The sequence below is a fragment of the Anomaloglossus baeobatrachus genome, chromosome 8 (assembly GCF_048569485.1).
Source record: "Anomaloglossus baeobatrachus isolate aAnoBae1 chromosome 8, aAnoBae1.hap1, whole genome shotgun sequence".
NCBI lineage: Eukaryota > Metazoa > Chordata > Amphibia > Anura > Aromobatidae > Anomaloglossus > Anomaloglossus baeobatrachus.
In genome coordinates this window covers 68,289,138-68,315,501 of record NC_134360.1, presented here as the reverse complement: position 1 = coordinate 68,315,501, position 26,364 = coordinate 68,289,138, and the positions used below count along the sequence as shown (strand labels likewise).

Below are 26,364 nucleotides of genomic sequence, written 5' to 3'. Positions count from 1 at the left end.
TCTGCTGTAGGTCTTTAAAGGCTGAGCCCTGTATACCTGCGCCCACACCACTGATTAGTAGAAAGCTGCCAAATGTGCACAGAAAGCTGCCAATCAGTGGTATGGGAGGTGTTAACAGAGCTCCTGAATATGGAGGACTATCTGGCAGCAGGTTTACTAGTCCTCTAGTGTTAATTTCCTATTGATTAAAGTGGTTGTCCACTACTTAAACACTGATGGCCTATCCTTAGGATAGGTAATCGATGTCTGATAAGTCGGGGTCCGACACCCCACACCCCCGCTGATCAGTTGTTCTCAGCCTAGGCTGCTGGAAATGTTCAGTTCCGGAGCTGCCCTGTCTTCTGATAGCCGCTGGGTACTGTACATCCGCCTCCCCATTCAAATCAGGAGGTGGATGTGCAGTACCCAGCCATGGCCACTATCAGAAGATGGGGCAGCTCCGAAACTGAGCATTACTGGCCTCAGGGTGTCGGTACAGTGAACAGGGATGCTGGGTGTCAGACCCCAGTCAATAAGACATTGATAAACTATCCTAAGGACTGGCAATCAGTGTTTAAGTAGTGGACAAATTGTTGACAACACTAATTATCTAAAGACTACACTAAGCAGTCTAGTAAGTGACACATCACTGGAATTAGGGTCTCTGTCTCTACATTTTGCTGCTCTCAGATTGGACGGCAAAAACCCGGTGACTGTTTCCTATAAATGGAACCCATAATGTGTCACAAACTTATCTCTATTTTTCTCTTTATTTTTGACGATGATGCAGACTCCATTCTTGAGGAGGCAGAATTTAACTGGGAGGATTATCTCGAGGAGACGGGGAGTATGACGGCTCCTCACAGCTTTTTCAAACATGTAAGTTATTCAAATGAATCTCGAGTCCTCAGAGGCGTTTTAATATCTTCATTGTGCATAATGTTCAGTTGTTATATTGTATTTTTTTTATTTAATAAGTAGTTTTAATCTGGGACATGGTTATCCCACATTATCGATGTTTAAAATCACTAGCTTACAAAAAAATATTGGTTACTTAGCTGTTTATTCCAAATAAATTTACTACTTGGGAACATTTAAAAATGTCATCAACAATAAACCCCAACTACCTTTAAAGGGGTTCTCCTGGAATAAAGAAATTGTTGGAATGAATAAACCTCTTAAAGGGAATTTATCAATAGGGTTTTGCTATGGAATGTAAAGGCAACTTAATTTATAATTTACTGGACTGCTTGATGATTTTTTTTATAGAATTCCTGTTTTCTCTTCTGTAGATGTGGAGATGTGCATTGTCAGTCAGCTACCATCAGTGGTATGGGCAGGGTTACATAGCTTAGAAGGACTGATGTGCATTGGACATTTAGTCCCATAACTGCTGATAAAACACGGATTGCATTGAAACTACAGCAAGCTGCTGAACAAGTGACACATCCCTGCAATCTGGTTTTCTGCCTCTGCATTATGCTGTTTTCAGATTTTAATATCAAAAACCTGCTGACGGATTTCCTTTTAATGCCTTATTAATAAATCTCACTCATTTTGCCTAGGGAGGTAATTGCTGTTGTCCAATATACATTGAAATTGTTGCTGTCTTAAAGTGAGATTTGCCAAGGAATGATATGGCAGGTCAGGTTTCAGTGAGCATGTGCAGAATGATAGGCCTGGTTAGGTTTCAGTGAGCTTGTGCAGAATAGGCCTGGTCAGGTTTCAGTGAGCATGTGCTGAATAGGCCTGGTCAGGTTTCAGCGAGCTTGTGAAGAATAATAGGCCTGGTCAGGTTTCAGTGAGCATGGGCAGAATGATAGGCCTGGTCAGGTTTCAGTGAGCTTGTGCAGAATGATAGGCCTGGTCAGGTTTCAGCGAGCTTGTGCAGAATAATAGGCCTGGTCAGGTTTCAGTGAGCTTGTGTAGAATGATAGGCCTGGTCAGGTTTCAGCGAGCTTGTGTAGAATGATAGGCCTGGTCATGTTTCAGCGAGCTTGTGTAGAATGATAGGCCTGGTCAGGTTTCAGCGAGCTTGTGAGGAATAGGCCTGGTCAGGTTTCAGTGAGCTTGTGTAGAATAATAGGCTTGGTCAGGTTTCAGTGAGCTTGTGAAGAATAATAGGCCTGGTCAGGTTTCAGTGAGCTTGTGTAGAATGATAGGCCTGGTCAGGTTTCAGCGAGCTTGTGAAGAATAATAGGCCTGGTCAGGTTTCAGTGAGCTTGTGTAGAATGATAGGCCTGGTCAGGTTTCAGTGAGCTTGTGTAGAATAATAGGCATGGTCAGGTTTCAGCGAGCTTGTGAAGAATGATAGGCCTGGTCAGGTTTCAGTGAGCTTGTGCAGAATGATAGGCCTGGTCAGGTTTCAGTGAGCTTGTGCAGAATGATAGGCCTGGTCAGGTTTCAGTGAGCTTGTGCAGAATGATAGGCTTGGTCAGGTTTCAGTGAGCTTGTGTAGAATAATAGGCCTGGTCAGGTTTCAGTGAGCTTGTGAAGAATAATAGGCCTGGTCAGGTTTCAGCGAGCTTGTGAGGAATAGGCCTGGTCAGGTTTCAGTGAGCTTGTGTAGAATAATAGGCTTGGTCAGGTTTCAGTGAGCTTGTGAAGAATAATAGGCCTGGTCAGGTTTCAGTGAGCTTGTGTAGAATGATAGGCCTGGTCAGGTTTCAGCGAGCTTGTGAAGAATAATAGGCCTGGTCAGGTTTCAGTGAGCTTGTGTAGAATGATAGGCCTGGTCAGGTTTCAGTGAGCTTGTGTAGAATAATAGGCATGGTCAGGTTTCAGCGAGCTTGTGAAGAATGATAGGCCTGGTCAGGTTTCAGTGAGCTTGTGCAGAATGATAGGCCTGGTCAGGTTTCAGTGAGCTTGTGCAGAATGATAGGCCTGGTCAGGTTTCAGTGAGCTTGTGCAGAATGATAGGCCTGGTCAGGTTTCAGTGAGCTTGTGCAGAATGATAGGCCTGGTCAGGTTTCAGCGAGCTTGTGAAGAATAATAGGCCTGGTCAGGTTTCAGTGAGCTTGTGCAGAATGATAGGCCTGGTTAGGTTTCAGTGAGCTTGTGCAGAATGATAGGCCTGGTCAGGTTTCAGTGAGCTTGTGTAGAATAATAGGCCTGGTCAGGTTTCAGTGAGCTTGTGAAGAATAATAGGCCTGGTCAGGTTTCAGTGAGCTTGTGTAGAATGATAGGCCTGGTCAGGTTTCAGCGAGCTTGTGAAGAATGATAGGCCTGGTCAGGTTTCAGCGAGCTTGTGAAGAATAATAGGCCTGGTCAGGTTTCAGTGAGCTTGTGCAGAATGATAGGCCTGGTCAGGTTTCAGTGAGCTTGTGTAGAATGATAGGCCTGGTCAGGTTTCAGCGAGCTTGTGTAGAATGATAGGCCTGGTCAGGTTTCAGCGAGCTTGTGAAGAATAATAGGCCTGGTCAGGTTTCAGTGAGCATGTGCAGAATGATAGGCCTGGTCAGGTTTCAGTGAGCTTGTGCAGGATGATAGGCCTGGTCAGGTTTCAGTGAGCTTGTGCAGAATGATAGGCCTGGTCAGGTTTCAGTGAGCTTGTGTAGAATAATAGGCCTGGTCAGGTTTCAGTGAGTATGTGTAGAATGATAGGCCTGGTCAGGTTTCAGCGAGCTTGTGAAGAATAATAGGCCTGGTCAGGTTTCAGTGAGCTTGTGCAGAATGATAGGCCTGGTCAGGTTTCAGTGAGCTTGTGTAGAATGATAGGCCTGGTCAGGTTTCAGCGAGCTTGTGTAGAATGATAGGCCTGGTCAGGTTTCAGCGAGCTTGTGAAGAATAATAGGCCTGGTCAGGTTTCAGTGAGCATGTGCAGAATGATAGGCCTGGTCAGGTTTCAGTGAGCTTGTGCAGAATGATAGGCCTGGTCAGGTTTCAGTGAGCTTGTGTAGAATAATAGGCCTGGTCAGGTTTCAGTGAGTATGTGTAGAATGATAGGCCTGGTCAGGTTTCAGCGAGCTTGTGAAGAATAATAGGCCTGGTCAGGTTTCAGTGAGCTTGTGCAGAATGATAGGCCTGGTCAGGTTTCAGTGAGCTTGTGTAGAATGATAGGCCTGGTCAGGTTTCAGCGAGCTTGTGTAGAATGATAGGCCTGGTCAGGTTTCAGCGAGCTTGTGAAGAATAATAGGCCTGGTCAGGTTTCAGTGAGCATGTGCAGAATGATAGGCCTGGTCAGGTTTCAGTGAGCTTGTGCAGAATGATAGGCCTGGTCAGGTTTCAGTGAGCTTGTGTAGAATAATAGGCCTGGTCAGGTTTCAGTGAGCATGTGTAGAATGAAATGTGATGTTTCAGCTTGGCACCATTAGTGGTGTTGAATAACTATGCAGAAAACTTTTTTTATTAAGACCATTATGTCAGTATAAATATTTACCTCCAATTTACGCACTTGTTCTGATTTTTGGCAGGTTGACACTTCCATGCAGACTGGTTTATCTCCAGGAATGAAATTGGAGGTCCCACTTAGCACAGACCCCCAGTCTTACTGGATTGCAAGTATTATCACAACCTGTGGGAAATTGCTGCTTCTGCGATATGATGGATGCAGGGAAGACCGATCTGCAGACTTTTGGTGCGATATTGTGACCTCTGACCTTCATTCCATTGGCTGGGCACAACAGAACAAGAAGACCCTTAGACCACCAGAAAGTAAGATGCACCATGTGTTTTTTCTTTTGTTTGTTTTTTTGTCCAACATCCAACAAAATAATGTTGCAACTAATCTATAATATTAGGATACAATGATTTTCAATATTAGGTTTGAGGTTTATCTTCTTACTTAATCTACATATTCTTATTTTACAAACCTTCTTAAACGCTTTAAAATTGATGCATGTAATGGAAAAAACAACTCGTTTCTTTTGTAAACTTAACTATAAAAAGAAAATCTAGGGTTACATCCTCTATCCATTAGAACAGGTTGTCCAATACTTCTTATATTGATGGCATATTCGTAGGATAGGTAATCAATAGTGATGAGCGAGCACTACCATGCTCTGGTGCTCAGTACTCGTAACTAGTGATGAGCGGGCACTACCATGCTCGGGTGCTCAGTACTCGTAACTAGTGATGAGCGGGCACTACCATGCTCTGGTGCTCAGTACTCGTAACTAGTGATGAGCGGGTACTACCATGCTCAGGTGCTCGTAACTAGTGATGAGCGGGCACTACCATGCCCAGGTGTTCTGTACTCATAACCAGCAGTTGGATGCTTGGACAAGTTCAATTTGAGTACCGAGTATAATGGAAGTCAATGAACAATTCATGCTTTTTTCCGGAAGATCTTCTGAAAAAATGCCTGAGATTCCCACTGACTTCCATCATACTGTGCACGCGAGTCGAGCTTGTCCGACTGCTCGTTTCAAGTACCGAGCACCCAAGCATGGTAGTGGGTTGCTTATCACTAGTAATCCGTATAAGATTGGTGGGGTATGAGACCTGGCACCTGCAGCAATCCACTTGTGCTGGCAACAGCTGGATATGATCATTTTTGAAGTAGAAAGCACAGATCTGTTCAATCTGTGTATAGCCACAGTTCAGTACTAAACATCTGCCCATTTTCGATTTGTATTACAAATATAGAAGAGAGAAACTGGGATATGCCGCACTGACATCAAACATCAAGTAGTTTAGTTTTCTTTTATTCAATCATGTCTATTCGTTTCGGAGGACGCAGCCTCCTTCCTCAGGACAATTTTACAGAAAAATCAACAATGGTGATCAACAATTTTTGATTTTTCTGTTAAATTGTCCTGAGGAAGGAGGCTGCGTCCTCTGAAACGCGTAGACCTGATTGACTAAAAGGAAATTAATCTACTTGATGATTGATGTCAGTGAGACATATTCCAGTTTCTCTCTTCTGTATTTGTAATACGTCACTCTGGGGCTGCAGCAGATGCTATTTTATGCTTATATAGGAGTTGTGACTAGCACAACTCCTATAGGGGAGTACCCTTACCTGTTGTTTTGTCACATCTCACCAGATAAGACCCTATCTGCGCTTTTTATCCTCAGTATACTTCCATTTTCGACTGTATAGGAGAGGATCTGACTTACCCCACTGGCCACTATACAGTTGATGGAACTGAGCTGCGCTGTTTGGCTCTTGAAATGAGATTTGTACTGCGAATGTGCTAAATAGGATGCCATGTGCAGTACAAACAGGAAGTCCCTGCAGAGCACGCCAGGATTTGAACATCGGAGCCACCCATGGCTGGTGTGATCTCACTGTGTGTGTCTGTATTCCATCTCCTATTCGCAGCTCGTACATGGCACCATACGGAGTATACAGGTCCATACTATATTCTGTATTAGTGTGTCTGTATGTACTATATGTACATAGAGTGGATATGTGTTCAGTATAGTGCTGGGTTTACATTTATATCCAGCCCGCAGCAGCCTCTATTGTGTGTCCAGCCCGCAGCAGCCTCTATTGTGTATAATAAATAAATATATACAGTATATTTGTGCTCGGTTGGACTGTGAAATATTTGAGGGGTGGAGGCAGAGCTGGCATGGAGCCCTTGACTAGTCTCAAGGGGGCCTGAAAATTTTGCCAATATGGGGCCATGAAATTCCTGGTGGTAGCCCTAATCACAGGAAGTCAGAAAATGACTTCCTATTCACACATTGACACATTGAAACACATAAAGGACTGGTAATCAGATTACTAAGGCTAAGTTCACACTTGCGTTTTGCATCAGTCACAATCAGTTGTGAGACTGATGCAACGGATGCGTTCCAGATAGTGGCACAACTGATGTGACTGATGCTGGGAAAAAAAAAATGATCCCTTTTTTTTTTTTTTTTTTTTTCCCCCTTACGGTTTTACCAGCGGCCGGTTTTGTTCACAATCAGGTGATCGTCCGGCTTTTGCAAACAATCCTCATTCACAAAAGCTGGCCGCCGGCCGATCAGCTGATCGTTCACTTAAGCCAGCTGGTCAACTGATTGTTCCGGCCGCTCGACTGTAAATTCAGTTCCATCATGGTTTTTTACTGTGTGCATGCTCACAGTACAAAAACCGATCCGCCGCACACAAAAAATGTCAGTATTGCTCCCGCCTGACAGTCGTGAAGTAAACAACTGATCCGTCATGCGGTGGATGCAACGCAGGGCCATCAGTCACAATCCGTCGCTAGTACAAGTCTATGTGGGAACAAGGGAAAAAATGGATTCCTGCAAAATATTTTCAGGATACCGTAATTCCTCAAGGCAACGTATTGTGACTGATGCAAAACAACGGAAAGTGTGAACTTAGCCTTAGGTGGTGAATGTATGGATGTCACTGAGCAGGGACGTAACAATTTACACAGCTAGAATATTGCAAGTCCTCATATGAAAATGAAAAAAAAAAAAAATATATAGACTTGCAACTTTAGCATCTACCGTAAGCAAGTGGTAGAATGGATCAATTGTTCTTCAAATTTAGCAGGACATCATTTTATGTACATTTGTGCATAGGCTTCTTGATATAAGTGGAGGGACATGAAGTAGGACTGTAAAGTTCAATGTACAACATGTTTTCTTGAATTTTAGATTGACTGTATTATTCCTACATTAGTTTCAGCTACAAACGCCAATATAAACTGCATCGTATCAATCGCACTTCAGCCTCTGAGCCTAATGTATTCAGAGCAGTGAGCGCTGTTATTGCCTTGTTATACACGCTGCAGACCTCACACGAGCATTGATTTATTCAGTTGTATAAATGAAATTGAAGCTTTCATATAATGTTATTAATTTGGGTAATTGCAGTTCAGACATGACTGTGTCTCTATTATAGATGGCACGGATAGCTCATTTTTGCCTGAATTCATGTATTGTATACAGTGCATCCCGCAGATACTGATGGGCACAAGGTTTGCTGTCTGTCACTGCCCATTCCCTAGAGTAAGCCCTGGACATGGCAAACAATGCCCTTGGCTAGGAGAAAATGTAATGTTCCAGACTGAAACTTAGTTTCCCAGATTCGGTGGTTAAAACAGGGGTGGACACCTCATTAGTGCAACCTGGGCAGCCGCATAGGGGCCTAAGTGGTAAGGGGGCCCATTTCTACCTCCAAAGCAAGTAAAATAGAGCTTATTGATGCATTATTGGACTGAAGTGCCCTTATATTGTTCTTTCACAAGAGCCCTTTTCTATCATAGTCCACCAGTGGGTTAACATCGTCTGATATTTAGGTAACAGACCAAGAACACTCTGTGGTTAGCACTGTCCCCTTCGAGCATTGGGTAAGAAGGTGACAATCCCATCCAACAATAAAATGTTGTTCATAAACTTAAAAATGTGAAATATTGACTCAAAAATGTCACCGGTGAAAAACGTTAAAGAATTTTTGTGCTGAACCAAAATAACACTCTTTTTATTATAGTCCAGAGCTGTATTTCTAATTCTGCTGTTTGCACTAGGCGGAAAAAGTTGACAAGTCGTCTCACGGTTGTACTGGAGCAATGGCATTATTAATTGTAGCTCTTAGGCCCTGTGCGCACTTACCGTTTTTTCCCGCGGATTTGCTGCATGTTTCGCTGCAGAAAATGTTCATAACATCTCTGCAGTGATTCCCCAGCAAAACCTATGGAAAAAAAAAATGCTGTGCGCACTAGGCGGATTTTGACAGCTGCATGTTTTGCTGCGGGATTCCCGCAGCAAAAACAATTGCATGTCGCTTCTTTTCCACACGTCGCTGCGGGATTTCACTCCATTGACTGCAATGTACCGTAATCGTGAAATCCCGCAGGGAATAACGCAGGAAGCAAATTCTGTGCGGTTCACTGCGTTTTCCTGCGTTATTCCCTGCGGTATTTCGCGGTTTACCTGCGGTAATGTACATCGCTCCCTTCGGTTTGCAGGGAAGTGATGTCATTATGACAGAGGAAGCGGAACAGAGTAAACACACACACATCACAGACACACACACATCACAGACACACACACATCACAGACACACACACATCACAGACACACACACATCACAGACACACACACATCACAGACACACACACACATCACAGACACACACACACATCACAGACACACACACACATCACAGACACACACAGACATCACAGACACACACAGACATCACAGACACACACAGACATCACAGACACACACAGACATCACAGACACACACAGACATCACAGACACACACAGACATCACAGACACACACAGACATCACAGACACACACAGACATCACAGACACACACAGACATCACAGACACACACAGACATCACAGACACACACAGACATCACAGACACACACAGACATCACAGACACACACAGACATCACAGACACACACAGACATCACAGACACACACAGACATCACAGACACACACAGACATCACAGACATATAGAATACACATAGAAAGCAAACGGAAATATAGAAAACAAAACACGTGGGCTCCACTGTATTTTTACCTTCCAGCCGAGGTAAACGCACAGCGGCGGCCTGGTATTCTCAGGCTGGGGAGGGCGAGGGGCAGGGTTAATGTCCCCTGCCTCCCTCCCACCTACCGCAGCCGAGAATATCAGCAGCAGCTGCCCCGGGACTGTCGCATGCATTATGCGGCAGTACCGGAGTGTCCCCAGCTCTTCTAGATGCCGTGATGCAGTGGCGATCCAGGTAAGAAGGAGTTAATGGCGGCAGATCACCGCCACTAAGTCCAGGCTTGATCATGGATCTGTGACAGCTGACATGATCAACCCGTAAGTAAAGTGAAAAAACACACACCGAAAAATCCTTTATTTTAAATAAAACACGAAAAAGCTCCTGGTTCACCCTTTTATTAACCCCTCCCAAACACACAGCTCCAGTGTAATCCACGTCCTGCGATGCTTGCATCCAGCCGCGACTGACACAGAGACAGCGCTGAATGCAGCCTTGCAGCGAGACAGCAGAGGTAACCACAGGGCATTTCCCATGGCCGGTAATGTGAACTCACTGCCGACCATGAGAAATGCAGCGTGTGCTCACAGGGACTCACTCTCTGTCTATCTATCCCTCTATCTAACTATTTAGCTATCTGTCTATCTATCCCTCTATCTGCTATCTAAGGAAATGACTTTTTTTTTTTTTTCTTCAATGTGCTTTATTGCATTGAATGCATTAAAGCACATGTACCAACCCGCACGCGGCAAAACCGCGGCAATACCGCGAACAATACCGCAGCAAACCGCATGTGGTTTTCGGGTGCGGTTTGCCGCGTTTGTTTACCGCGGGTGTGGTTATCTTTCAGACCCTGCGGAATTTTCTTAAGAAAATTCCGTTTTCCAGTGCGCACAGGGCCTTAGACATATGAATATACAGGCACAGCATGTGACTGGGGCTGTATTCGTTTTAAAGACCCTCTTTTGTATAAGAACCATCCATCATCGGCCATGCTGCAGTTTAATAAATGTTGCAGGCACCAAAATTGACTCTTGGCTAAATGTTTCACTAGATAAGAGAAGCCTTAAAATAAAAAAATGCTGTATTTTTTTTTTTTTTTTGTATACACATTGATATGTTGTCATTATATGGTCCCTGCCACGCCAGGTGGGGGAGGACACCCAGTGAGCAGCTCAACACAAAGCAGAAACCAGGGAAGAAGTACAACGGAAGTCCCTGGTAATAGGGAGAGGGGAGCAGGATCACCTCCTAACACTGAAATGAAGCGCTCTGTAGTCCCGAACATTCCTGGACTGGTCCGTTAACCTTGTGCGCTGTCACATGCCTAGGCCCTCACTGTCCTTGAACTCGCCCTGACTAGTGTGAAAGCCAGTAAGACACAGGTGAGGAAAGACACAACAAATAGCACTCCTTGGCTTCTCAAGCAGGAAACCTCTCAGTTGCAACAGAAACAAACGCCTCTGCCTCTCCAGAGACTGCCTCCTTGAAAGTGGCCAGTATAGAAGAACTATCACTGAAATAAAGGGAAGCCAGGAGTGGGTAAATATAGCGGAAGGGTGTGATTTTAGATACTGCAGCTGTGATTTAAGGCTGAATAACTCAGCAGAAGCATCAAATGAAAATAAGTCCACTCCAATGCAAGATAACAGTCAGGTGAGCTCTACAGAGGACCTTACGATTAATTTAGGCATGGAGATCTCCTTATCCCAGATTCCCCCCCCCCCCCCCCCCAAAGAGGTAACATTTGGACGCGACACACTTGTGATGGTCCCTTAGTATTGTCATGATGATTTTTTGCTATGCTTCATAGATGTTAAAAGGGAAGTCCAAGTCTTGCATCTTCTTGACTTCATCAAAATAATGATGATCTTTCTATCAGTGAGGGTCCAACGCCCAGCACCCCCACAATCGAATTAGAAATAAACTGCAATTGTTGGCTGGGGCCACTAAACAATACAGAGTGCTGTGCCCTGGCCCATACTTTGCTTACATCTGGTTGCTTCCAAATCCGAAATCAGCTGATTGATTGGTGTGACATAGTAAAAAAAAAAAAAAAAAAAAGACAGTTGCACTCTGTAGTGCTAAGATATGTGGAACAATGATTATGGGAATATAGACAAAAATTACTGCTATGAAAAAACACTTACAAATTGAGATACTTGGCACACAAAATGGGCCAGTTTCATGTGAGCCCAACAGCCAACGGCAAGGCAACATCATTTTTTTTAGGTACCTATCTAACGCCTTGCTGCTGGCTGTTGGGCTCACATGAAACTGGCCCATTTTGTGTGCTAAGTATCTCAATTTTTACATGTTTTCATAGCAGTAATGAATGTCTTTTTTCCCATATTGTTCCACATATCTTAGTGACAAAAAGGAGACCGTTGCACTCTGTAATGCTGTTTCATATTCAGCTTGCACCTGTTCACATTAGAAAGGTAGGATGTGCCATCAGTCTTATTCTTTAATTGGTGTGACAGACAACCCCCCCCCCCCCTTTCCCATTTTTGATCAGCCATCAATATGGAAGTCCTGGGAAACATCCTTGACGTTGGTGTATGTATCTAAGAAAAATATTTTAATTAAATGGAATTTAATTGGGTTGTCATTTTAGATTTTTGCTACCTCACCTTAGAGCAGCATATGGTAGGGGCAGAGACCCTGATTCTGCCAATTTGTAAGTTTGCATGCTGTAATTTTGATAAAATAAGTGTTTTTATATGCTGCAGAGCCACCAGTTATGTGATCATTGAGCTTTGTATTACCCCACCCACACCACTGATTGGCAGCTGTGTGCACTGTGCATAGGTAAAAAGCTACCAATCAATGGTGTGGCTGGGGTTATACAGAGCTCACCAGTCAGAGAACTGGTAAATCTACAGCAGAGGAAACAGTGCTCAAAGTGACACATCCCTGGAATCTGAGTCTTTTCACCTTCATCATGGGGTAGCAAAAACCTGCTGACAGTCCCTGCGTTATTTGCAAAGTAACATGACTATAAAGTCTAATCAGATGGCTGTATATGAACAATAGATAAGTATTTGTTTTAGTCAGTATTATAATAAAAGATCAATTTTCGTAATGTTCTGTTTTTTTGAATTGCTGGAATCTCTCATTTTCAGTTCTAAAAGAAAAATTGCAGAACTGGGAAGAATTTCTTGCAGAAACATTAAAAGGGACTTGCAGTGCACCTTCTCATCTGCTAGAGGGCGTAAGTATACCATCCACAAAGTATAGACTGAAACTAGGGATTTGTAGTTATTACATACAGGTGCATCTCAATAAATTAAATTATCTTCAAAAAGTTAATTTATTTCAGTAATTCAATACAAAAAGGGAAACGCATATATTATATAGTCATTACACACAGAGGGATCTATTCCTATATATTATATAGAGCCAATACACACAGAGGGATCTATTCCTATATATTATATAGAGCCAATACACACAGAGGGATCTTTTTCAAGTGTTTATTTCTGTTAATGTTGATGATAATGGCTTACAGCCAATGAAAACCCAAGTCATTATCTCAGAAAATTAGAATATTATAAAAGACCAACTGAAAAAATTATTTTACACTACGAAATGTTGGCGCCTACTGAAAAGTCTGTACAGTAAATGCCTCAATACATGGTCGAGGTTCCTTTTGCACAAATTACTGCATCAATGTGGCGTGGCATGGAGGCGATCAGGCTGTGGCTCTGCTGAGGTGTTATGGAAGCCCAGGTTGCTTTGATCGCAGCCTTCAGCTCGTCTGCATTGTTGGGTCTGGTGTCTCATCTTCCTTTTGATAATACCCCATAGATTCTCTATGGGGTTTAGGTCAGGCGAGTTTGCTGGCCAATCAAGCACAGTGATACTGTAGTTAGTAAACCCGGTATTGGTACTTTTGACAGTGTGGACAGGGGCCAAGTCCTGCTGGAAAATGAAATTTCCATCTCCAAAAAACTTGTCAGCAGAGGGAAGCGTGAAGTGCTCTAAAATTTTCTGGTAGACTGCTGCGCTGACTTTGGTCTTGATTGAAACTCAGTGGAGCTACACCAGCAGATGACATGGCTCCCCAAACCATCACTGATTGTGGACACTTCACACTAGACCTCAGCAGCTTGGATTGTGGCCTCTCCACTCTTCCTCCAGACTCGGGGACCGCGACTTCCAAATGAAATGCAAAATGTACTATCATCTGAAAACACCTTGGACCACTGAGCAACAGTCCAGTTCTTTTTCTCCTTGGCCCAGGTAAGACACTTTTTGCGTTGTCTATTGGTCATGAGTACCTTAACGCAAGAAATGTGACAGTTGTCGTCCATGTCCTGGATACGTCTGTGTGTGGTGGCTCTTGAAGGACCGACTCCAGCAGCAGTTCACTCCTTGTGTATCTCCCCCAAAGTTTTGAATGGCCTTTTCTTAACAATACGATCAAGGCTGAGGTTATCCCGGTTGCTTGTGCACCTTTTTCTGCCACACTTTTTCCTTCCACTGAACTTTCCATTAATATGCTTGGATACAGCACTCTGAACAGCCAGCGTTTTTAGCAATGACCTTTTGTGGCTTACCCTCCTTGTGGAGTGTGTCAGTGATTGCCTTCTGGACATCTGTCAATTCAGTAGTCTTCCCCATGATTGTGTAGCCTACTGAACCAGACTAAGGGACCATTTTAAACGCTTAGGAAGCCTTTGCAGGTGTTTTGTGGTGGTAATTCTATTTTTTTTGCGATAATGACTTTTGGATTTTCTTTGACTGTAAGCCATAATCATCAACATAAACAGAAATAAACACTTGAAATAGATCCTTCTGTGTGTAATGACTAATATGTGTCTCCCTTTTTTTGTATTGAATTATCGAAATAAACTTTTTGAGGATATTCTATTGTATTGGCATGCACTTGTAAATAGATAAAAGGGAGTGGAGTACCTTGTAAATCCGCACTGAGGAGGTTTATCTTCTTAGTCACTCTAATGTAACTTGGATTCTTGCCATTATCAGACTGACCTGCATCAATGGAGTGCAAGTGGTATATTCATATGGTACAATTGTATATTCTTGGTGTATTAAATCTACCTTGAGACATTTGGTTCATTCTAGTGATGTTTTGCAAATGAACTTTTCCATCTCCTTGCAGCCACATAGAGGAAAAGATCCCCTAGATCTGTTTGGACCCGGTTGCAGACTGGAGCTGCAGCACTCGGAGTGTCTGGCTGCTTGGCCAGTTCAAGTGTTGGACAACATCGGTGGCAGACTTCAGCTGCAGTATGAAGGAGCCCCTGAGTGGCCAAGTCTGCACTGCTTCTACCTTAACCCTTCCCTGCATGAGCTTGGATGGGCTAGTAAGAATGGCTTTGAAGTAAAGCCTCCCCAAGGTAAGTGCTTTTGCTGTACATGTCATTAATGAGAACTATCCGTTCTTGTGACCAGATCCGCAGAATCCACAGTAATAGGAGTAACTCTGGTTCCACTTTTCATAATGCAGAAATTGTTCATCTGAACTCAGAGGAGAAATGGAAAGAAATATTGGCAAAGTGCTTAGAAGACACTGAAAACTTGATTCCAGATGACTTCTTTCAGGTTAGAAACAACATATGGCGGTCATATAGTGTGGGAAGTTATTCGTATCTTCTATTGAGCTACTTATTTGAAAAGTTGGTGCTACTCTGACAATCCATCTTAAGGCCCCCATGCACATTAAAGTACCACTACTTCTTATTTTACCAGTGTTGTGGTGCTTTTTCACTTATGGTCCCCGCCCCTAGTATTACACTCGTTCTCTGGAGTCTTCACCTTTTTTCTTCATTGCTCCGGGCCCGCTGCACCATCTTGTCGTCTTAACTTCTACAACCTACGAGGGACTGCTTAGTCTTTTGGCTTTGTGATCTAATTTTTTATTTCTATGGTAACAAATCTGACATCACATGAAAGCCTTGTGTGTGTAATATGTTTTCAATATTTTGTTTGTTGCTTATGGCAAGTGTTCTATGCACGTGGAAAAACAAAATGGCGGAGTCTAATGCGATATTCACAGCAACTGAGAGCAGAGGAGCGATAAAATTCTTGTTTCTGCAAAGAAAGTCTGTGACGGATATTCATGGTGGTATGTTGCAGACATTGGGGGATCAATGCCCTTCATATTCCACAGTTAAGAACTGGGTTGCCAAATTTAAAACTGGCTACTTCAGCACCAATGATGAGGAACGTCCTGGACGACCGAGAGTGGTTGTTCCGGAGATCGTCGATGCTGTGCACAACCTCATACTGGAGAATCCACGAATTTCAGCTAAAGCAATAGTAGACATCATGGGGATTTCCCATGAACGTGTTTGTGTCGTTATCCATGAACATTTGGACATGAGGAAGCCATCTGCAAAGTGGGTTCCCAAATGTTTGACAACAGATCAGAGAAGCATGAGGGTGAAAACTTCCCAGTCCATTTGTCAGCATTTCCGGACTGATAAGAACTTTCTGGATCGACTGGTCACTATGGATGAGACCTGGATGTATGAGCGTGAAAACAAGGAACAGTCAAGAGTGGAGACACAGTGGTTCTCCTCATCCAAAGAAGTTCAGGGTGCAAAAATCAGCCACTAAGGTGATGCAGTCTGTGTTCTGGGATAAGGGGAGCGTGCTGCTAGTGGACTACCTTCAAAAGAGTTCCACCATCAATGCAAGGTATTACATTGAACTTTTGGACCAATTGAAGGCAGCTCTGAAGGCCAAAAGGTGCGCAAGCTGTCCAAAGGAATCTTGTTCCTGCAAGAAATCGCCTCCGCTCACACTGCACAAGTGACCACAGCAAAACTGGCAGAGCTGGGCTTCCAGCTGGTTCACCACCCACCTTGTTCACCAGATTTAGCTCCCTCCGACTATAATCCGTTTACAAACCTGAAGAAACAACTCAAGGGTACCAAATTTCACACAATTTTTGATGCCATGGCGGCTACAGATGCCTGGTGTGAGGCACAACCGAAACTCTTCTTTTTGCTAGGCCTACAGAACTTGGAATACTGATGTAAGAAGTGTGGTGACATCAGTGGAGAGTATGTGGAATAAATGTAAAGTTTCATCATCCCATCTCGTTTCTTTCTGGGTAAAGCAAAAAAATTATCATTAGCCACTCATAACTGGCTGGAAGTCAGACGTTACGTCACTAGTTCTCAATACAAATCTATGAGAGCCAGATCAAGGCTCTCATAGATTTATATTAAGCTGTGACTTCCAGCTGCTTCATGAAACACTGGGGCTGCCGGTAGGTAACAAAGTGCAGAAAATTGACTGGAGCGACACTGATGACAGATGAAGACATGTATAAGACAGGGGGCTTAGATTTAAAAGTATCACTCCAGCGCTGAAATAAAAGCACCACTCTTCTTCCTTCTTCTTCCTTCTTCTTTCTTCTTCCTTCCTTCTTCTTTCTTCTTCCTTCTTTCTTCTTCCTTCCTTCCTTCCTTCTTCTTTCTTCTTCCTTCTTTCTTCTTCCTTCTTCTTCTTCCTTCTTCTTCTTCCTTCTTCTTCTTCCTTCTTCTTCTTCCGTCTTCTTCTTCCTTCTTTCTTCTTCCTTCTTCTTCTTCCTTCTTCTTCTTCCTTCTTCTTCTTCCTTCTTCTTCTTCCGTCTTCTTCTTCCTTCTTCTTCTTCCTTCTTCTTCTTCCTTCTTCTTCTTCCTTCTTCTTCTTCCTTCTTCTTCTTCCTTCTTCTTCTTCCTTCTTCTTTCAATGCAGTCTGATCTGCAGGCATCATATTATAAAGCAGGGGAGCTCAGTAGAGAGCAGATCAAAGTATAGTAGTGTGCATGCGCGGGCGGTGTCTTTGCGTCTATGCATTATAGTACTTTTGAGCTGCCCTCTGCTGGACAGATCAAAGTGCTCCTATGCAGGACCACAATGCCAACCTGTGTGGATGACGTAGGATGCGTCATCTACAAAGGGCTGGGAAGGAGGAGGACGGCAATCGCAGCAGACAGTAGGCGCTGGACCCACGAGCAGTGCACCCATTGTCCGGACCGCACCCTTGGTGAGATAATAAAGGTGTTTTTTACGTTTATACAGAGGGGCCTGGGCTCTTTTATATACAGTATTCTGGAACGCTGTAAAAAAGGGCTCACTGGTGATGGCTGCAGCTCATAAGGGGAAAAAGCGGGTCACAGGTTCCTTTTAATACTGAGCAGGAGTGGCTGATGTGAGCTTGCTAGTAGATTAGGGAAAGCTCTTGTCCACTTGGTTAATAGAATGGATCTTTGGTGCACCAGCTGAAGAAGAACAAAACTGTCACATGTAGATAACAAGTTGATTTACATTCCGGAAAATGGTCTGTCTACCAGATAAAGGTCAATGTCCCGCATTTCTACATCTTGCTTTGTCTGCACCCTACAGGATACATAAGTGATGCCATATTTTGTCTGTCCACATTTATGTGCGGTCAGAAAGGGCACAGAACAGGACTGCTTGATATAAAATCTGCAATAGGTATATTTTATAGTGAGGAAATTAAAACTTCTACTAAACTGTACAGCCGGGTTAGTCCTGTATAAGGAGTTTAATCCCTTCACCCTGAGCCTGTTTTCACCTTCCTCACCAGGCCCATTTTTTTTCACTTCTGACCAGCGTCTCTTTGAGGTTATAACTCTGAAACACTTCCATGGATCCCAGGGATTGAGAGATTTTGTTTTGTTCTTTTGTTTGTTTTATTCATGACCCACTGTACTTCATGTTAGTGATAAATTTACGACAATATATTTTGCGTTTATTCGTGAAAATTGCAAATTTTTTTTTTTAATCTTTTTACCAAATTTCTAACGTTTTGAGTTTTTATGCAATCAAACCAGTGAGTTATGTCACATAAAATAGTTAAAGGGAACCTGTCACCAGGATTTTCCCTGTAAGCTGTGGCCACCACCAGTGAGCTCTTATATACAGCATTCCATAATACTGTGTATAAGAGCCCAGGCCGCTCTGTATAGCATAAAAATCACCTTTATTATACTCACCTAGGGGGCGGTCCGGTCCTATGTGCGTTGCTGCTCTCTGTTCGGCGCCTCCTCCATCTTGTGCTATCGCCATCTTCTTGCCCAGCCCCGCGTCCGGCATCATTAACAGAGTGGCCTCCATTGTGCTCCTGCGCATGTGCTTTTTGATCTGCTTGGCTGAAGGCCAAAGTACTGTAGTGTGCAAGAAATGGTCAAAGACCGCAAGGACATTCACACTACAATAATTTGAGGTAGGTATCCGACCATGACGTAAACTTACGTAAGGAGTCATGAAAGGATTAAGTGGCTAATGATAGACACCAAACGCATAGCTGATTCCACAATATATTGACCTGTGCTCTTTAAGAAGTTTAGTACAAAACAACCAGTTTAAAGTATATTGGGACCTTGTTAGGTCACTGTTGGGGATATAATGCCCTTCTTTTTGGGGTGGGTGGTACAGCCCTCCTAATATATTTCTTCCACATTAAAATAAATCATTACCCCCCCTCTTCTACCCTATAGCACCAAGTAAGGAGCACAGCCATAGACCACCAACATTTGTGACATTATTCCCTCCACATCTTTATCACCATTGTAGTTTTAATATTAATATTTTGTTTTCCGTTTTCTGTTGTCCAAACCTGGGAGTGCCTTTATAGTCCAAAAACTATGGTATATCCGTAGGTGTGTATACAAAGAAAACTGTCAATCACTGTGGCTGTGGCCTATTCCTCTATAAACAGGGATTGGCCATGGAAATTTTAACCTGCCCGATCCTTCTCTCCCCCAACACAGTTTATTGGGAAGAATTGAGAGGTCTACATTCACATGATATGGTTGGCTAATCCCACTGAAATCGGCAGATTTGGCCATCTTTCCAAACACAACTTTTTAGTCCTATGTCCACGTATAGCACGCATGTATGCTTAGGCAATCCGAGTATACATGCATATGGGGGTCAGAGGACAGGGCTGGTAGCAGAAGATGCTAAATTACTTCTATGTGTATTTTTAACAAAGATTGTTTTTTATTTTCTACTAGCTGTACTACCCGGCTTCGCCCGGGTTAATAACTGCTGTTAACAAAATAGTCCATCTCTGTCACTTTCCCTGTCTGTCTCCTTCCCTGTCTGTCTCTTTCCCTCTCTTTCCCTGTCTCTCTTTCCCTCTTTCCCTCTCTTTCCCTGTGTCTGTCTCTGTCTCTTTGTCTGTGTCTGTCTCTTAACCGGTCTCTCTCTTTCCCTCTGTCTCTTTCCCTGTCAGTCTGTCTCTTTTGTCTGTGTCTGTCTCTTTATGTCTGTCTGTTTCTTACCCTGTCTGTGTCTGTCTCTTTCCCTGGCTGCATTGTGACACGCCAACATTCCATATAAGGGCGTGGCTGCGCATTCTTCTGCAGTTCTGGCTGCACTATGGCTCTCAGTTCCATTCACTTTAATGGAGGCAGGTTTTTTGGTGAATAACTGTAAAGTGCGGGGTTAAAATTTCCCCTCGAAACATAGCCTATGATGCTCTCGGGGTCCAGAAGTGAGAGTGTGCAAAATTTTGTGGCTGTAGCTGCAACGGTGCGGATGCCAATCCCGGACATACATACACACACACACATACACACATTCAGCTTTATATATTAGATTCTAAAGCCACAGTCCTATGCCTTCATTTTTTGGTGTAATTCGGTATTATTGTGAAACTCCTAATTCATTAAAAAATTAAATGCAAAATATATATGTTAAAAACAAGTTAAATATTTTTTAAAAATTCTGAAAATTATGTTTCTTTACCAGTGCTGCTTATTAAAAAATAGCTTGTGCTTTTATTTTGAGACTTTTGTTGTTGATTTGATTTTAATATATAATTATTTATAGAGCACCATTGCTTCCATTGTGCTGTACATGAGAAGGGGGTTACATACAGAATACATATACAAGTTACAATAAACAGACTAGTACAGAGGGAAGAGGGCCCTGCCTTGCGGGATTACATTCTGAAGGATTTTGGGGAGGAGACAGTAGGTGGGGTGTAGGTTGGGCGCCAGCTCCGCGCGGTGGTGGGGCGCCAGCTCCGCGCGGTGGTGGGGCGCCAGCTCCGCGCGGTGGTGAAGCAATGAGGTCATTGAAGGTTATAGGTATTTCTGAACAGATGAGTGTTCAAGTTCTGTTTTGAAGTTTGCAAGTGTAGTAGATAGTCTGACGTGTTGAAGCAGCGAGTTCCAGAAGACTGGGGATGTTCGGGAGAAGTCTTGGAGTCGGTTGCGTGAGGAGCGAATGAGAGAGGAGGATAGAAGGAGATCTTGGGAGGACCAGAGAGTACGTTTGGGAGTGTAACGAGAGATTAGTTCAGAGATATACGGAGGAGACAGATTATGGATGGCTTTGTAGGTCAATGTTAGTAGTTTGAATTGGATACAATGGAAGATTGGGAGCCAATGGAGGGATTTGCAGAGATGAGAAGCGGGGTGGTAGTGAGGCGAGAGGTGGATCATTCAGGCAGCAGAATTAAGGATGGACTGGAGAGGGGCGAGCGTGTAAGCAGGGAGACCACAGAGGAGGATGTTGCAGTAGTCGAGGAACGAGATTATGAGTGCATGCACTAGCATTTTCTTTGTCGCTCCTAATTGGGAGACCCAGACAATTGGGTGTATAGCTACTGCCTCCGGAGGCCACACAAAGCACTACACTTAAAAGTGTAAGGCCCCTCCCCTTCTGCCTATACACCCCCCGTGGGATCACGGGCTCCTCAGTTTTTCATGCTTTGTGCGAAGGAGGTCAGACATCCACGCATAGCTCCACTGTTTAGTCAGCAGCAGCTGCTGACTATGTCGGATGGAAGAAAAGAGGGCCCATACTAGGGCCCCCAGCATGCTCCCTTCTCACCCCACTTTTGTCGGCGGTGTTTGTTAAGGTTGAGGTACCCATTGCGGGTACGGAGGCTGGAGCCCACATGCTGCTTCCTTCCCCATCCCCCTTAGGGCTCTGGGTGAAGTGGGATTTTACCGGTCTCCAGGCACTGAGACCGTGCTCCATCCACAGCCGCTGGGGAATCTGCTGGATATGGAGCTGAGTATCGTCATGGACATGGCCCTGCTACGTCAAGGTACTCTGTGTCCCCGTACAGACCGCGCGCAGACACACTGCAGCATTGCTGGGTGTGTTAGTGCGCCGGGGACAACAGCGCTGCGCGCTTGTGCCACTACTCACTACAGCTCTGCTGAGTGAGTTAATGTATTGGGAACTGCCGCGCCGGCCGCTGCTGTCAGTTTACGCTGCGGCGCGGCTGGGACTTGTGGTGCGCCGGGGACTTCCGCGCTGGCCGTGCATATATGACGGCCGCGCTTATTACTCGAGTCCCCGGCTTTTGCGGCCTAGTTTCGCTTCGTTCCCGCCCCCAGGCCTGCCAGTCAGGGGAAGGGCGGGACGCTGTACAGAACATCAGCGCAGAGGGCTGGAGTCTACTTTACATACTCCAGCCCTCACACTGGACACAGTGGGACGCCAGTTTCCCGCACTTTGTCTGAGGCACGCCCACGGTCCGCCCCTCTTCACAGAACGCCGGCAGCCATTCCTGTGTGCAGTCTGAGCTGGAGAGGGGAGACAAGTTCTGGGAGACCCAGACACGGGATTCTGGCGACCACACACCCGCGTTTGAGCGGGCGGTAAGCGGCACCTCTGGTGCTGACCCCACTAGTGCCGAAGTGTACATTTGTATTTTTATGCTTGCATGCTATACATTGCACTGTACGGTCGCTGGTGATTCTTGGCTATATACCCTCCTAGATTGCTCAGAGGAGACAACAGCATGTCATCCGCAAAAAGCAAGGGTGCCAAGGCACAGGCTTTCTATGCTGCTTGTACCGCATGTGAGGCTACTCTACCGGCAGGTTCCACTGACCCCCATTGTGTGCAGTGCTCGGCCCCTGTGGCACTTGCTCGGCCGGGGCCTCTGCTAGAGGTGACCCAGGGAGAACCACCTGTGAATACTGTCCAGGTGACTGGGACGGAGTTCGCAGTTTTTGCGGATAGATTGTCTGTGACTATGACTAAAATTCTAGAAACTTTGCAGTCTAGACCAGTAACTCAGACCATGGGCACTGTTGAATCATTGCTCCCTGGTCCCCCTCAGTTGGAACAGCTCCGGGCTCCGGGGGTGTCCCATGCATCCCAGGGTGAAGGCTCTGACACGGACGACAGTCCCAGACAGCCTAAGCGAGCTCGCTATGAGCGGCCCTCGACTTCATCACACTGGTCAGGGTCCCAGCAGGAGGACTCTCTGTATGATGAGGCGGAGGTAGCTGATCAGGATTCTGATCCTGAGACCGCTCTCAATCTGGATACTCCTGATGGTGACGCCATAGTGAATGATCTTATAGCGTCCATCAATAGAATGTTGGATATTTCTCCCCCAGCTCCTCCAGTGGAGGAGTCAGCTTCACAGCAGGAGAAATTCCATTTCAGGTATCCCAAGCGTAAATTAAGTACTTTTCTGGACCACTCTGACTTTAGAGAGTCAGTCCAGAAACACCACGCTTATCCAGATAAGCGTTTCTCCAAACGGCTTAAGGATACACGTTATCCCTTTCCCCCTGACGTGGTCAAGGGCTGGACCCAGTGTCCCAAGGTGGATCCTCCAATCTCCAGGCTTGCGGCTAGATCCATAGTTGCAGTGGAAGATGGGGCTGCACTTAAAGATGCCACTGACAGACAGATGGAGCTCTGGTTGAAATCCATCTATGAAGCTATCGGCGCGTCGTTTGCTCCAGCATTCGCAGCCGTATGGGCACTCAAAGCTATTTCAGCTGGTCTTACACAGATTGACACGGTCACACGTACATCTGTTCCGCAGATGGCATCCTTAACCTCTCAAATGTCTGCATTTGCGTCTTACGCGATTAATGCTGTCCTGGACTCTACGAGCCGTACGGCAGTGGCGTCCGCCAACTCCGTGGTTTTACGCAGAGCCTTGTGGTTAAGGGAATGGAAGGCAGATTCTGCTTCCAAAAAGTGCTTAACCAGTTTGCCACTTTCTGGTGACCGACTGTTTGGTGAGCGTTTGGATGAAATCATTAAACAGTCCAAGGGTAAGGATTCATCCTTACCTCAGCCCAGACAAAACAAACCCCAACAGAGGAGGGGACAGTCGGGGTTTCGGTCCTTTCGAGGCTCGGGCAGGTCCCGATTCTCCTCGTCCAAAAGGACTCAAAAGGATCAGAGGAGCTCAGATTCTTGTTGGGCTCAGTCACGCCCAAAAAAGACAGCCGGAAGACCCGCTACCAAGGCGGCTTCCTCATGACTTTCGGCCTCCTCTCTCCGCATCCTCGGTCGGTGGCAGGCTCTCCCGCTTTGGCGACATTTGGCTGCCACAGGTCAAAGACCGTTGGGTGAGAGACATTCTGTCTCACGGGTACAGGATAGAGTTCAGTTCTCGTCCTCCAACTCGATTCTTCAGAACTTCTCCACCTCCCGACCGAGCCGATGCTCTTCTGCAAGCGGTGTGCACGCTAAAGGCAGAAGGAGTGGTGACCCCTGTTCCTCTTCAGGAGCAAGGTCACGGTTTTTACTCCAATTTGTTTGTGGTGCCAAAAAAGGACGGGTCTTTCCGTCCCGTTCTGGATTTAAAACTGCTCAACAAGCACGTGAAAACCAGGCGGTTCCGGATGGAATCCCTCCGCTCCGTCATCGCCTCAATGTCTCAAGGAGATTTCCTAGCATCAATAGACATCAAGGATGCTTATCTCCACGTGCCGATTGCTCCAGAGCATCAGCGTTTTCTACGCTTCGTTATAGGAGACGAACACCTTCAGTTCGTAGCTCTGCCTTTCGGGCTGGCGACAGCCCCACGGGTCTTCACCAAGGTCATGGCAGCGGTAGTAGCAGTCCTGCACTCTCAAGGTCACTCTGTGATCCCGTATTTGGACGATCTACTGGTCAAGGCACCCTCTCAAGAGGCATGCCAACACAGCCTGAACGTTGCGCTGGAGACTCTCCAGAGTTTCGGGTGGATCATCAACTTTTCAAAGTCAAATCTGACTCCGACCCAATCGCTAACATATCTTGGCATGGAGTTTCATACTCTCCCAGCGATAGTGAAGCTTCCGCTGGACAAACAGCGTTCACTACAGACAGGGGTGCAATCTCTCCTTCAAGGCCAGTCACACCCCTTGAGACGCCTCATGCACTTCCTAGGGAAGATGGTAGCAACAATGGAGGCAGTCCCTTTCGCGCAGTTTCATCTGCGTCCACTACAATGGGACATTCTCCGCCAATGGGACGGGAAGTCGACATCCCTCGACAGGAACGTCTTCCTTTCTCAGGCGGCCAAGGAATCTCTTCGGTGGTGGCTTCTTCCCACTTCATTGTCAAAAGGAAAGTCCTTTCTACCCCCATCCTGGGCGGTGGTTACGACAGACGCGAGTCTTTCAGGGTGGGGAGCAGTTTTTCTCCACCACAGGGCTCAAGGTACGTGGACTCAGCAAGAGTCCACCCTTCAGATCAATGTTCTGGAAATCAGAGCAGTGTATCTTGCCCTACAAGCCTTCCAGCAGTGGCTGGAAGGCAAGCAGATCCGAATTCAGTCGGACAACTCCACAACGGTGGCATACATCAACCACCAAGGAGGAACACGCAGTCTGCAAGCCTTCCAGGAAGTCCGGCGGATTCTGACGTGGGTGGAAGACATGGCATCCACCATATCCGCAGTTCACATCCCAGGCGTGGAAAACTGGGAAGCAGACTTCCTCAGTCGCCAGGGTATGGACGCAGGGGAATGGTCTCTTCACCCGGACGTGTTTCAGGAGATCTGTCGCCGCTGGGGGATGCCGGACGTCGATCTAATGGCGTCCCGGCACAACAACAAGGTCCCGGTTTTCATGGCACGGTCTCACGATCACCGAGCTCTGGCGGCGGACGCCTTAGTTCAAGATTGGTCGCTGTTCCGGCTCCCTTATGTGTTTCCACCTCTGGCACTGTTGCCCAGAGTGCTGCGCAAGATCAGGTCCGACTGCCGTCGCGCCATCCTCGTCGCTCCAGACTGGCCGAGGAGGTCGTGGTACCCGGATCTGTGGCACCTCACGGTAGGCCAACCGTGGGCACTACCAGACCGACCAGACTTGTTGTCCCAAGGGCCGTTTTTCCATCAGAATTCTGCGGCCCTGAACCTGACTGTGTGGCCATTGAGTCCTGGATCCTAGCGTCTTCAGGATTATCTCAAGAGGTCATTGCCACCATGAGACAGGCTAGAAAACCATCCTCCGCCAAGATCTACCACAGGACGTGGAAGATATTCTTATCTTGGTGCTCTGCTCAGGGAGTTTCTCCCTGGCCATTTGCATTGCCTACTCTTCTTTCTTTCCTACAATCCGGTTTGGATAAAGGTTTGTCGCTCGGCTCCCTTAAAGGACAAGTCTCAGCGCTATCTGTATTTTTTCAGAAACGCCTAGCACGACTTCCTCAGGTACGCACGTTCCTGCAAGGGGTTTGTCATATCGTCCCCCCTTACAAGCGGCCGTTAGAGCCCTGGGATCTGAACAGGGTTCTAATTGCTCTCCAGAAGCCGCCTTTCGAGCCTATGAGGGATGTTTCCCTTTCTCGCCTTTCACAGAAAGTGACCTTTCTAGTAGCGGTCACGTCTCTTCGGAGAGTGTCCGAGCTAGCAGCGCTGTCATGCAAATCTCCCTTTCTGGTGTTTCACCAGGACAAGGTGGTTCTGCGCCCGATTCCGGAGTTTCTCCCTAAGGGGGTATCCCCCTTTCATCTCAATCAGGATATCGTCTTACCTTCTTTGTGTCCTCATCCAGTTCATCAATGTGAAAAGGATTTGCATTTGTTGGATCTGGTGAGAGCACTCAGAATCTACATTTCCCGCACGGCGCCTCTGCGCCACTCGGATGCACTCTTTATCCTTGTCGCTGGTCAGCGTAAAGGGTCGCAAGCTTCCAAATCCACCCTGGCTCGGTGGATCAAGGAACCAATTCTTGAAGCCTACCGTTCTGCTGGGATTCCGGTTCCCTCAGGGCTGAAGGCCCATTCTACCAG

At 45.7% G+C, this 26,364-nt stretch overlaps 1 protein-coding gene across 1 annotated transcript in view; it reads left to right on the top strand.

Moving 5' to 3' along the window:
• The window catches only part of SFMBT1 (Scm like with four mbt domains 1), a 182,669-nt gene that overhangs the window by 72,395 nt on the left and 83,910 nt on the right, over positions 1-26,364 (top strand). Inside the window, exons 3-7 of the mRNA XM_075322086.1 lie at positions 770-858; positions 4,392-4,632; positions 12,504-12,592; positions 14,507-14,744; positions 14,855-14,949. Of these exons, the coding sequence (XP_075178201.1) occupies positions 770-858; positions 4,392-4,632; positions 12,504-12,592; positions 14,507-14,744; positions 14,855-14,949 (752 nt within the window). The remainder of the gene's footprint in view (positions 1-769; positions 859-4,391; positions 4,633-12,503; positions 12,593-14,506; positions 14,745-14,854; positions 14,950-26,364) is intronic.